The 13427-nt window shown below is 40.5% G+C and overlaps 1 protein-coding gene across 7 annotated transcripts in view; it reads left to right on the top strand.

Moving 5' to 3' along the window:
* Positions 1-13427, top strand: part of scel (sciellin) — an 80463-nt gene that overhangs the window by 11728 nt on the left and 55308 nt on the right. For all 7 annotated transcript variants that reach the window (XM_072577928.1, XM_072577931.1, XM_072577927.1 and 4 more), the window contains exon 2: positions 11578-11678. In XM_072577928.1, the coding sequence (XP_072434029.1) occupies positions 11621-11678 (58 nt within the window). In that variant the 5' untranslated portion in view covers positions 11578-11620. The remainder of the gene's footprint in view (positions 1-11577; positions 11679-13427) is intronic.

Below are 13427 nucleotides of genomic sequence, written 5' to 3'. Positions count from 1 at the left end.
AGAATCATACAGTCATAGAGGTGTACAGCACAGAAACAGACCCTTCGGTCCAACTCATTCATGCTGACCTGATAGCCTAACCTAATTAGTCCCATTTGCCAGCATTTGACCATATCTCTCCCAACCCTTCCTATTCATATATCCATCCAGATGCCTTTTAAATGTTCTAATTGTATCAGCCTCCCCCACTTCCTCTGTCACTGCATTCCATACATGCACTAACCTCTGTGTGAAAACGTTGCCCCTAAGTCCCTTTTATATCTTTACCCTTGCACCTTAAACCTAAGCCATCTAGTTTTGGACTCCCCCAACATGGGGGAAAAGACCTTGTCTATTTAACCCTGTCCATGCCCCTCATGATGTTATAAACCTCTAGAAAGTCACCCTTCAGCCTCTGATGCTCCAGGGTAAACAGCCTCAGCCTATTCAGCCTCTCCCGATAGCTCAAATCCTCCAACCCTGACAACATCCTTGTAAATCTTTTCTGAACCCTTTCAAGTTTCACAACATCCTTCCTATTGCAGGGAGACCAGAACTGCACACACCATTCGAAAAGCAGCAATATGACCTCCCAACTCCTATACACTGACCAATAAACGCAAACATACCTAACACCTTCTTCACTATCCTATCTTTCAAGGAACTATGAACCTGCACTCCAAGGCCTCTTTGTTCAGCAGCACTCCCTAGGACCTTACCATTAAGCGTATAAGTCCTGCCCTGATTTGCCTTTCCAAAATGCAGCACCTCACATTCTTCAGAATCTATTTGACTTGAAACATAATTCTGTCCGTCTACCCACAGATGCTGCCAATCCAACTGAGTATGTTCAACACTTTCAGTTTTTGTTTCCCTTGTGCTTTCTAATTTGTTTAGCATTAATAGCCAATACTCATTACATCCCCATAACAATTAACCCTGTCTTCCTAATCTACATGAATGATACATTTCCCATTATTTGAGGTCAAAAACCATTGAATAAGGAAATGGCAAGAGTAGAATTCTCTTTAATGGCACGTAATTCTTTCACAATGGGGTGTGAAATTGATCTCCAATGGCACTGCACAATAGACAATTGTGTATCAGCGGTTCATGTCATTTAGCACCTGCTTTTCTACATTGGTAACAATTGTATGCATTTAAAATAGTAAGAAAACATCAGCAACTGCTGCTTTATTTAGTTTCTTGACTTACATGTTTTTCAGAAGCTCTGTTAAATTCTGAACAGTGATTAAATATGACCGCAAAGAACAGTCTTTTATGGACTGCAGCGTGAAACAATTTTATAATGATGAACTGAAATTAACGAAAAAATGACATGTTCATGATATATGCATTAATTTGGCTACCTGGTACAACAAAATTCCTCAGCAATGACTGATCTGATTTTAATTTCAGGTTATTGTTTGGTTAGCTTTTGAGAGAGCTCTCTCAACATTTCAAACAGACCAAAATACTAGCTAGGAGGATTTTGCAAGATTGTCTAGACTGACGGAGCAGCTACCATGTTCTGATTCAATTCCCAGGCAGAATTATAGAATCTTTGAAGCACAGGTAGAAGCCATTTGGCCCACCAAGTCTGTGCTGACCTCCAAAGAGCATCCCACTCCATCCCCACAACTCCACATTAAGCATAGCTAATCCACCTAACCTGCACATCCCTGGACACTATGGGGCAATTTAGCATATTTAATCCACTTAAGCCATTTCATTTGGACTGTCAGAAAACCTGGCAGAAGCCAACACAGTCACCCAAGGTTGGACCTGAACCCAACCATATGAGGCTGCAGTGTTAACCACTGAGCTACCATGTCACCCATAAATCACCAGTGATCTATATGGTTCGCCTTTCTCGTGATGTGCTATGACTATACAGTTTGCTAGGCCATTACAAAGAGATGTTAAGAGTCAAAATGTTGATGTGCTGTCGCATCTTCCTAAAGATTAACCTGGTTAAGGGCAGGAGCTCGTCTTCCCTTAACGACATTAGTGAGCCAATGAGCTTTACAATATGAACCATCCATTTTGCAAAACAAATGAATCACTACCTTTGTAGTTCATGCATTCTCTTTTATCCTTGACTTGGAGGTGCTGGTGTTAGACTGGGGTGGATCAAGTTAAAAATCACACAGAACCACCTGATGAAGGAGCGGCACTCCGAAAGCTAGTGCTTCCAGATAAACCTGTTGGACTATAACCTGGTGTTGTGTGATCTTTTATGCTTGAGCCAGTCCATCAAGTCGAGCACCATTTATAAAGTGTAGAACAAAAAACCATGTCTTTATTTGTTTATTTGGAAATACAAATCTCAAATTGTTGCAGGTGACAGATTGTTAGGTAAAGTTAATTGGTGCAACTGAACTGCAGCTCATCATTATTCAACTGTTTTCTCCAGAATGACTTTCAATACTCCTGTTCAACTCTGACTCGTATTAGTTCTGTAACAAGAAGCATGTCTTAGGGAAGAAGAGAAAGAAAGACTTGAATTTATATAAAACCTTGCACAACTCTGGATATCTGAAAGTTTCTTTAGCCAATTAGGTAATGTTGAAGTGTGGTTGCCATTGTAATTTAGGCAACATGACAGCCGCATTACACACAACACATTCCTACATACAGTAAAATGATAATATTCTGTTTATAGTGATGTTGATCAAGGGATAAACATTGGGAAGGATCCTGAGGGGAATCCCCCTCCCCCACCACTGTGCGTCTTCAATATAATGCCATAGGATTTTTTTTTAAGCATATTCCTGAGAGATCAGATGGATCCTCAGTTTAACTTCCCCTTTGGAAGATAGTACCTTTGATAATGCCATACTTCCTCAGTACTGGAGTGTCAACCTAAATTTTTCTTCTCAATTCAGTGTGATGATCTTGAGCCTATAACCGTCTGATTCAGAAGTAGGAATACGACCACCTGAATCTCATTGGAGAATATTTCAATAATTAATTCCTTTTATCAATGTATTTTAGAGCAGATATAAAGTCAGTGTTAATTGTAGCACTTCCACTGAAGTAATACCAGCTTCTGAAGAAGTCTATATTGGTACAATGGAAATGAAAGCATCTCAATTGATATGGAGTCCATCTAACGAGGTTTATTTCTATAGGTGGTGTTGGTTGTACATTTTAAAAGATCGCCATTACCAAACTGGGTGATTCAGCTCACAGATCTTTTAAGCTGAGTGGATGTTCCCTTGGCATTGGGAGGGGTCTTTTTGGAATATACCAAGACAGAGTATTACATTTTCCAATGCAACTGCTGAATAGTTGTCCCATACAACAGCTGTCCTGTTCACCCTGGCCACTTCTGCATTAAATCTCATCATGATATTCAAGCGATCGATTCCAGGGTGCCTAGAGATGATCAGAAGGAGTAGGGACAGGTCAGTCAGCCCATCATGCATGACTTACCATTCAATGAGATCATGGCTGATCTTCTACATCAACACCATACTCCCGACAGCATCCCCACATCCCTTGATACTATTAACATCAAGAATTTGCTCAAAACAAATAAAATATATCCCCCAGTATTATAAACCAAGTCGAATATCCTTCATAATATACCAACTTTTGACTTTAGCTCTGACAGATATCGTAAGGGCTAGATTTTACATGGCTCCATTGGCAGATTTGAATGTTGAAGGTCTTGGCAAATGCAGTGTGCAGCCACCTACCAGCTTGCACTGCCCTCACTAAATTATACAAGTGGCGGGGTGCTGTTGGGTGGTCTGCACACTTTTGACTAATTAATGCTCACTTAAAGGGCTGATACTGCTGCCATTGGGGTTTAATTGGCAGCAGGTGAGGCCCATGCCATGTGTCCAGTCTGGCAAGATTCCTGCATGGGATGTTGGTGGGTAGGGATGGTCCTCCTTTAATGCACTCCTGACCATGACCTTACCACCTTCACACTCCCCCCCCCCCCTCCCCCCACCCCCCCCCTCCCCCCCACATCCTCACCCCCACTTGTTGGGAGCTGCCTGCTTGCCACTGTGGTGTGATCCCTATATACTGACCCAGCAACCAAACCAAACACAGACATTTGACTGAAAGCTGTTGCCTGAGATGGATCCTCCTGATCCAGAAGGTTAGAAGTACCACCTTCAGTGTGCTGATGGCCTAATGTCAGTTAGCAGGTTATGGGATACCCAATATTTCCTTTTGGCAAACTATTTAGCTGATAGGGTGCAGGAAATCTGGATTTCATACAATTCAGCCCACAGTTTATTTAACATTCTAGCATGGGTGGTGTTGCATATTATCTCAACATTAGCATGAAGAATATCTTTAACAATCATAATATCATGATATTGTTTCTGTATTATAATGTGTGACCTGAAGGTTTCAGACTTGGTCATAACTGGTGCCACTTTAAGCATGACATACTGATGAAACCATTCCAGCAAGTAGCTTAATAACAACCTAGACACTGAAGTCCCTGTGACTTTCATATATGTATATATCAGAAGCTATAATAAATGTCTGTCGAATCTTTCATTGTACATTATCCACGTCTAGTTCTTAAGTTATGGGAGCTAACTTAAGCATTGCCACATTCAGTAAATACCTTGTTGGAGGAAAAACCTGCACCTGGTAGCAACTCAGACTCCAGCAGAAGATATTCAGTTTCCTCACTGAAGGAGCACCAGATGTTACTGCATCTCATGGGACAAGTTCCAGTTAGCCTATCATCCTTCCTTGAGTTTAAAAGTGCAGCAGTATCAGAAGGCTACACTGTCATAGCTTCAGGGGCAAAAGAAAAGAAGTAACCATCTATGATAGTGATGCTAAACAAGTGATGATCATACACAAGAAGCTAATAATTTTTAAAGTGAGGTGCTATCCAGGAAAAAAATATGATGTCCAAACTTTTTTGTTTAAGGATTGACAAACACTAGACAATCTGTGTTCCTCTTTGATTCTGCTAATGTAATACATAAGAGATAGGGTCCCTGACACAGTAGTTAGCATTACTACCTCAATGTGCTGGGATCTGGGTTGAATCTGCATGGGTTTCCTCTGAGTGCTCCAATTATTTCCGACAATCCAAAGATGTGCAGGCTGGATGAATTGGCCATGCTAAATTGCTCATTGTGTTTGGGGATGTGTAGGTTACGCGCATGAGTTGGGGGTAAAAATATAGGGTATGGGAATGGGTCTGGGTGGGTTATTCTTTGGAAGGCCGGTGTGGATTTGTTGGGCTGAAGGGGCTGTTTCCACACTGTAGTAATTCTAAACTTCTAAACAAGATGCTTCGAGTCTAATGAAAGAAAAGTTACGTTGACATAGGCTAACATTGATATAAATATCTGAAGTTCAAAGTTACAGAAGTATTGATTAAATACATTACTTTATCTATTTAAAAAATTGCACAATACCAGGTTATAGTCCAACAGGTTTATTTGGAAGCACTAGCTTTTGGAGCGCTGCTCTTTCATTAGGTAGCTGCGCACCTATTTTGTAACTGCCATGTACACTGTGATTTTTCTAGAGCATTACAGAGTATGCTTTTATTTGTGCTCAGACTAGCTTGTGTGAGAATTAGGCTGTAAGGGTTAAATAACAGTTAATTGATTTCTATGTTTACTGTAAACAGAAATCCTGGCAAGCCTTGTACAACATTAGTGCCTGTGTCAACAGAACACCCTAGAAAGACCATAGGAGTCAGAGAGATTAGACACAGGGAGGTAAAGAGACACTGATAAGAAATGGAACAAACACTACCAGGTTAGAATAAGGTTAAACAATCCCTGACTGGATGAATAAGATACTGACCTGGAATGAAAACAAACATTGTTTGTATGAAGCATGCTTGGAATTCTACAATAAGATGCCTACATGCCTGAAATGATGCAAAAGTAATGAATTCTAGCTAGTCTAGAGTATAGTTTCTCTGCATTCGCTTGAAAAAAATTATCTTAGATCTGTATGCAAACTCATGTCGTCAATCACTAGAAATAACCCAACATATGCTACACGAAACATTCAAGTTTTCTCACAAGGGATGAATATTGTTACGACAAGGTAGGAGGGAAAAAAATGCCTCTCGGTCTGTCACAACAATATTATTTATTTCTTTAAGCAAGCATGAACTGTATCACATATCAATTAAAGATGTAATTAATTAGATCTAAATGAGGGAGCCAATTACAGAATTTCTTGAGTGAAAGAAAGAAGAATTTTATTACTGACTAACCCTGAGGTAAAATGCAGGTCATAAGTTTAAATGTAAGAATGTCTAGTGCAGACAAAGGGAATAAAATTACATATTTAAAAATCCTAACATTGATTTTTAACCTGAGACTACAATTATTTAAATGTTGACTGGTAATCTTAGCAGTGGTGAAGTTTATAGGTGTTCTTGAGTTCTCAGTGAATTATGGTTTCCTCAATTTGCTTTTCATTGGGCATTGTTTTTGAGATCTGTGAGAGTCAGGGAAAGAGATTATCTTCTAATTCTTGTTACAAATTTGTTTTCTTTCTTTTTGCTCTGATGCACAAAAGCAGCTCCTGAAATATTGTTCAATGTGTGTTTCTGAGTATGCTTTCTTTATCTTTCCAAGATGGCGACCTGGCAGGTGAGGTTTTCCTTTTCCAATATGTGAAATCATCACACACGTGCATTAAAACACGAGATACAAATTTCTTGATGTAAACACAGTTGTCTCGTTTCAATGTCTTTAGATAAAAGTAGTATTTGATTTCTTCCACCTGGGTCTCAAACAGCTTGCTTCGCTCTGTGGTCAGAAGCACCATAACCATTTTAAGTCCACATTTCTTATCTTTTTAGAATGTATTTTAATCCACTAAAAGTTTTAGTATAACAGTTGATGGCCCATGTTTACCATTGTTGGAACAGTGCTGTCTTGCAGTCTGAAGGTACACAGAAGAAATGCAGTGTAAATATGAATACCAGTGTCCCAATATTCTTCCTGCAATGTACAAGTTAATACACTGACATAGTTGCAAATAGATAGTTACACTTCACATAAAGCATAGATAATGTCCCCACAGTTCACACCACCTATGATAACACCACACACAGTTAAAAAAAAACTCACAATTTTTGCATAAGTCAGACAATGCACCACGCTAACTCTTCCCAGAGTTCAACCACAACACAGTGCTAATACTCCACACAGTTCAGACAAAATACATTTCCAGAAAAAAGCCCCTCAAAATTTGGAAAGTACATAGCTTTGATTTTGGAGGTCGTAACAAACAGTGACAACATCATCGTCTCAGTTTTGACCAGACTTTTTAGATATGTATGTCCAGCCTGAAGGCAAGCCCTTGGTTTATTATCTATTGATTTCTTATGCTGAGCTGTTTTTCATGGTTTTTGGCAGTGGCAATTTGCTGATTTGAGACCTATCTTTTCCTGGAAAGATAGGTCTCAAATCAGCGAGGACAGAGGCAAAAAAAGACACTAAAAGCATTATTCTGAACTGCTCATCAGACATCTAGCCAGACCAGCTAACTGACCCCCACAATTCTTGATGATTCAATAGACATTAAACTAGGAACTGTTTTCTCCCTTGAGAGACAATATATGAACAAAGATACCACTTCCTTTTCACATACATTCTTTTATTGTGTTTGCACATACATCCAAGTTTAGTGACTTTATGACATGAACCTGTTGCGCAATCAATTTACTCAGTCATAAGGTGGGCAGGAGATGTCTGAACTGGGTTGGAGTTTTCCAGGTGAAAATTGAATCCCGTAGATCAATTCAATGAGTGAATCATAGCACATATATATAACATATTTAGCTCTGTTTGTAGAGCTAATTCAGTTGCATATTCTTAAGTATTCAGGCACACTGAGAAAAAGTTTTTGAAGCTTTATGGGTGGCACGGTGGCACAGTGGTTAGCACTGCTGCCTCACAGCACCAGAGACCCGGGTTCAATTCCCGCCTCAGGCGACTTTCTGCGTGGAGTTTGCACATTCTCCCCGTGCCTGCGTGGGTTTCCTCCGGGTGCTCCGGTTTCCTCCCACACTCCAAAGATGTGCTGCTCAGGTGAATTGGCCGTGCTAAATTGCCCATAGTGTTAGGTAAGGGGTAGATGTAGGGGTATGGGTGGGTTGCCCTTCGGCGGGGCAGTGTGGACTTGTTGGGCCGAAGGGCCTGTTTCCACACTGTAAGTAATCTAAAAAAAAGTCAACGCTCCTATGCTAATATTGTAATCTACTAAAATATTCAATGTACAGAGATTACATCTTGGTATAATATTAAGGAAATCAAATCTTATATGAAATGTTGCTTCTGGATTTGTTTCTTCATTACAGTAAAAGGTTGGTTAGTTCATTTGGCTGGACAGCTGGTTTGTAATACAGTGTAGCCTCAATAGCAATGGCTCAATTCCTGCACTAGCTGAGGTCACCATGAAGGACTGTCCTTCTCAAACTCTCCCCTTGCCTGAGATGTGGCGATCTTCTGGTTAAACCATGAACAGTCATCTCACTCTAATGAGACAGTGAAACTATGTCAGCTTTACCTTCGCCCATTTAATTTACTTGTACTTACTCACAAGAAAGAGTTTGCTTTCTCTTGTTCTGGATTGTTCTGCTTTTATATATTTGTAATCTGTGCACATTCTTGTTATCACCATATTTTTTGTGAGATCAGACTTCCATAACTCTTCAACCTCATTGTCAAGTCCTCTCTATAATGTTTGACCTTTCCTTTTCTGGTTGAACAACTGCTTACTGCATATAAACACAAAGTTATCCAACAGCTGTATCAGGAGCCCATATTTAGGAATGCATTCTCTCAAATTGACAGTTCCATTGCCCGGTGTGCAAGTCTTGTCTTAATGTTAACTTTCAATCTAAACAGTCATTGCAAACTTTCAAGTTCTTCTATGCTTCATCATAGAGAGTCATAGAGTCATAGAGATGTGCAGCACGGAAAAAGACCCTTCGGACCAGATATCCCAACCCAATCTAGTCCCACCTGCCAGCTCCTGGCCCATATCCCTCCAAACCCTTCCTATTCATATACCCATCCAGACGCCTTTTAAATGTTGCAATTGTACCAGCCTCCACCACTTCCTCTGGCAGCCCATGCATACCCGTACCACCCTCTGAATGAAAAAGTTGCCCCTTAAGTCTCTTATATATCTTTCCCCTCTCACCCTAAACCATTGCCCTCTAGTTCTGGACTCTCCCGCCCCAAGGAAAAGACTTTGTCTATTTATCCTATCCATGCCCCTCATAATTTTATAGACCTCTATAAGGTCATCCCTCAGCTTCCGACACTCCAGGGAAAACAGCCCTAGCCTATTCAACCCTTCCCTATAGCTCAAATCCTCCAACCCTGGCAACATTCTTGTAAATCTTTTCTGAACCCTTTCAAGTTTCACAACATCTTTCCGATAGGAGACCAGAATTGCTTGCAATATTCTAACAATGGCCGAGCAATGTCCTGTACAGCCGCAACATGATCTCCCAACTCCTGTACTCAATACTCTGACCAATAAAAGAAAGCATACCAAATGCCTTCTTCATTGTCCTATCTACCTGTGACTCCACTTTCAAGAACCTATGAACCTGCACTCAAAGGTCTCTTTGTTCAGCAACACTCCCTAGGGACTTGCCATTAAGTGTATGAGTGGCAGATGGAGTTTAATTCAAATAAATGCGAGGTGCTGCATTTTGGGAAAGCAAATCTTAGCAGGACCTACAACACTTAATGGTAAGGTCCTAGGAAGTGTTGCTGAACAAAGAGAACTTGGAGTGCAGATTCATTGCTCCTTGAAAGTGGAGTCGCAGGTAGATAGGATAGTGAAGAAGGCGTTTTGTATGCTTTCCTTTATTGGTCAGAGTATTGAGTACAGGAGTTGGGAGGTCATGTTGCGGCTGTACAGGACACTGGTTAGGCCACTGTTGGAATATTGCATGCAATTGTGGTCTCCTTCCTATCAGAAAGATGTTGTGAAACTTGAAAGGGTTCAGAAAAGATTTACAAGGATGTTTCCAGGGTTGTAGGATTTGAGCTATAGGGAGAGGCTGAACAGGCTGGGGCTGTTTTCCCTGGAGTGTCGGGGGCTGAAGGGTGACCTTATAGAAGTTTACAAAATTATGAGGGGCACGGATAGGGTAAATAGGCAAAGTCTTTTCCCGGGGTCAGGGGAGTCCATAACTAGAGGGCATAAGTTAAGGGTGAGAAGGGAAAGATATAAAAGAGATCTAAGGGGCAACTTTTTCACACAGAGGGTGGTACGGGTATGGAATGAGCTGCCAGAGGAAGTGTTGGAGGCTGGTACAATTGCAACATTTAAGAGGCATTTAGATGGATATATGAATAGGAAGGGTTTGGAGAGATATGGGCTGGGTGCTGGCAGGTGGGACTAGATTGGGTTGGGATATCTGATCGGCATGGATGGGTTGTATTGAAGTGTCTGTTTCCATGCTGTACATTTCTATGACTCTATGACTCTATTTACTTTCCCAAAATGCAGCACCTAACATTTATCTAAATTAAACTCTATTTGCCATTTCTCACCCCATTGGCCCATCTGATCACGATCCCGTTGTAATCTGAGCTAACCTTCTTCGCTGTCCAATACACCTCCAATTTTGGTGTCATCTTCAACCTTCTAACTATACCTCTTATGCTCGCATCCAAATCATTTATATAAATGATTAAAAGTAGTGAACCCAGCACTGATCCCTGTGGAACTCTGCTGGTCACAGGCCTCCAGTCTGAAAAACAACCCTCCACCACCACTCTGTCTTCTACCTTTGAGCCAGTTCTGTCTCCAAATGGTGAGTTCTCCCTGTATTCCGTGAGATTCAAATTTGCTCATCAGTCTCCCATGGGGAACCTTGTTGAATGCCTTAATGAAGTCCATATAGATCATATCTACCATTCTGCCCTCATCAATCCTCTTTGTTACTTCTTCAAAAAACTCAATCAAGTTTGTGAGACATGATTTCCCAGGCACAAAGCCATGTTGGCTATCCCTAATCAGAGCTTGCTTTTCCAAATACATATATATCCTGTCCCTCAGGATTCCCTCCAACAACTTGCCCACCACCGACGTCAGGCTCACTAGTCTATTGTTCCCTGGCTTGTCCTTACCATCTTTCTTAAACAGTGGCACCACAGCAGCCAACCTCCAGTCTTCCGGCACCTCACCTGTGACTATCGATGATAAAAATCTCTCAGTAAGAGGGCCAGCAATCACTTCTTTAGCTTCCCACAGAGTTCTAGGGTACACCTGATCAGGTCCTGGGGATTTATCTACTTTTATTCATTTCAAGCCATCCAGTATTTCCTCCTCTGCAATATAGATATTTTTCAAGATGTCACAATCTATTTCCCTACATTCTGTATCTTCCATTTCTCTTTCCACAGTGAATACTGATGCAAAATACTCATTTAGTGTCTCCCCCATCTCATGAGGCTCCACACAAAGGAAATACTGCAGTTGTCATTGTAAATTTGATATGAAGTAATGTGTTCCTCTAAACTGTTTTCTATAATTAATAGATAATAACAGAATTTCACGGATAATAAATGAGGAATTTTGACTAAATTTTGCTTTATTTGCTTCTAGGTGAAGCTGTTGAAGAAGACAAAAGAAGTTCCAATCTTTAGAAATGGCACTATTCAAAAAAATATCAGAATCTTTCTCAGTCAACAAATCCAACCAAGCAGGTTTGTAAGTTTTGATATTCTTTTTGCTGCCCATACATATATAAACCATAGTTTATTCATGGATCTAATATAATTATGTGAGGCTGAATATATAATATCACAATTGTCCTCCAATTAATGTCAGCAGGACTGTCATTGAATGAATAAGTAATGTCATAAAGCATTTAGGAGTTAGAACAAAGGAGCTATTATTTAATGGATAATGTGAGCAGTGATACACCAATAATCTCATTACCTGTCTCTTCGGGTATTCTTATTATTCCCAGACCACAGTTATGTCAGGGTACAACTAACACATATTACCCCTATTATAGTGAGATGTATTTTACAAATAAACCATAATAAAATCAACTTTTTTACTCCTGTTTTTCTAACTTATGTGAAAACCTTTGTCCACTGGCATATTGTTCCAGAACCATGTTCAAGCTGTTACAAAATGATCAAAGAGATTCCAATGATTATATTTCCTGCCTTATGAAATTGGCATCCAAAGCTTCTCCCTTTCAGTGACTGGGACTTTCCTTGTATTTAGATACAATAATCAAGACTCAAAAGGAGTCAATAATGTTTATTTTAGGAATTGCAACAGAAAGAGCTATTATTATTATTATCATTGGACAAGTTAAAATGGCACCTTCCATAATTACTGGCAGGATAATTTATTTTGAGTTCAGAGCAACTAATTCTCAAAAGTAAAGGAGAAAACATTCTCAAAGGTTACCTATTTTTGCATGTTTAATTCCTGAATTCATTTCTCCAGAATCGGTGACAATGGTTGACATGTTCAAACTCAAACCACCTCAAGTAATGCATTTCTTCAATGACTCTTTGTATCATACTTAAAATTGAATCCAATATAATTGAACTGAAAACAGTGGGTGGCACAGTGGCACAGTGGCTAGCCATGCTGCCTCACAGTGCCAGACACCTGGGTTCAATTCCCGCCTGTGTGGAGTTTGCACGTTCTCCCCGTGTCTGCGTGGGTTTCCTCTGGGTGCTCCGGTTTCCTCCCACAGTCCAAAGATCTGCAGGTCAGGTGAATTGGCCATGCTAAATTGCCCGTAGTGTTAGGTAACGGTAAATGTAGGGGCATGGGTGGGTTGCGCTTCAGCGGGGCGGTGTGGACTTGTTGGGCCGAAGGGCCTGTTTCCACTCTGTAAGTAATCCAATCTAAAAATTGACTTGCTTTAGATGGGTGTAGTTTCATGTGTGAACTGAAATTCAAAGATTTAGAACTTATGATGGAGGTAAAGTCAGCATAGTCCCATCCTTTCATTATATAGAGACAACGGTTGTGGATTAATCTGAGGGTCACCATCCTTTATGTGTGAGGAGAGATTGAGAAGGAGAGTTCTTTGTGGTAACCTTAGCCAGTGCGCAGAATTTAATCCATGCTATTGCCATCCTACATCACTCATCAGCCATCCAAGCTCATCAAGCCCTGTTATGGTACAGTTTACAAAGGGCTGGTTGTATCCCATATGGAGTAGTTCTTTAGCTGGACTCAGGACTGGTTAGAATCAAAATGGAGTAGTTCTTGAATTGGCCCAGATTATCTGGTCTCTGGATAATCGAAGACCCTGCAAGATGCACTACGGAATCTCTTGGAAAGCCAAGTGCTAGAACTCCATGGGAATCACCAGGCAGTGTAATCTTCCAATGGACACTTCCTCTGCTCTCCAGCACCTTCTGAATGTGTCTCTGATTCTGAGTTAGAGTCAAAGGTCTGTGAACCGTTCTGGATAGTTG

Source organism: Chiloscyllium punctatum, chromosome 9, assembly GCF_047496795.1.
Source record: "Chiloscyllium punctatum isolate Juve2018m chromosome 9, sChiPun1.3, whole genome shotgun sequence".
Taxonomy (NCBI): Eukaryota; Metazoa; Chordata; class Chondrichthyes; order Orectolobiformes; family Hemiscylliidae; genus Chiloscyllium; species Chiloscyllium punctatum.
The sequence above is the reverse complement of the archived record's forward strand: the minus strand, read 5'-3'. Positions and strand labels throughout refer to the sequence as shown.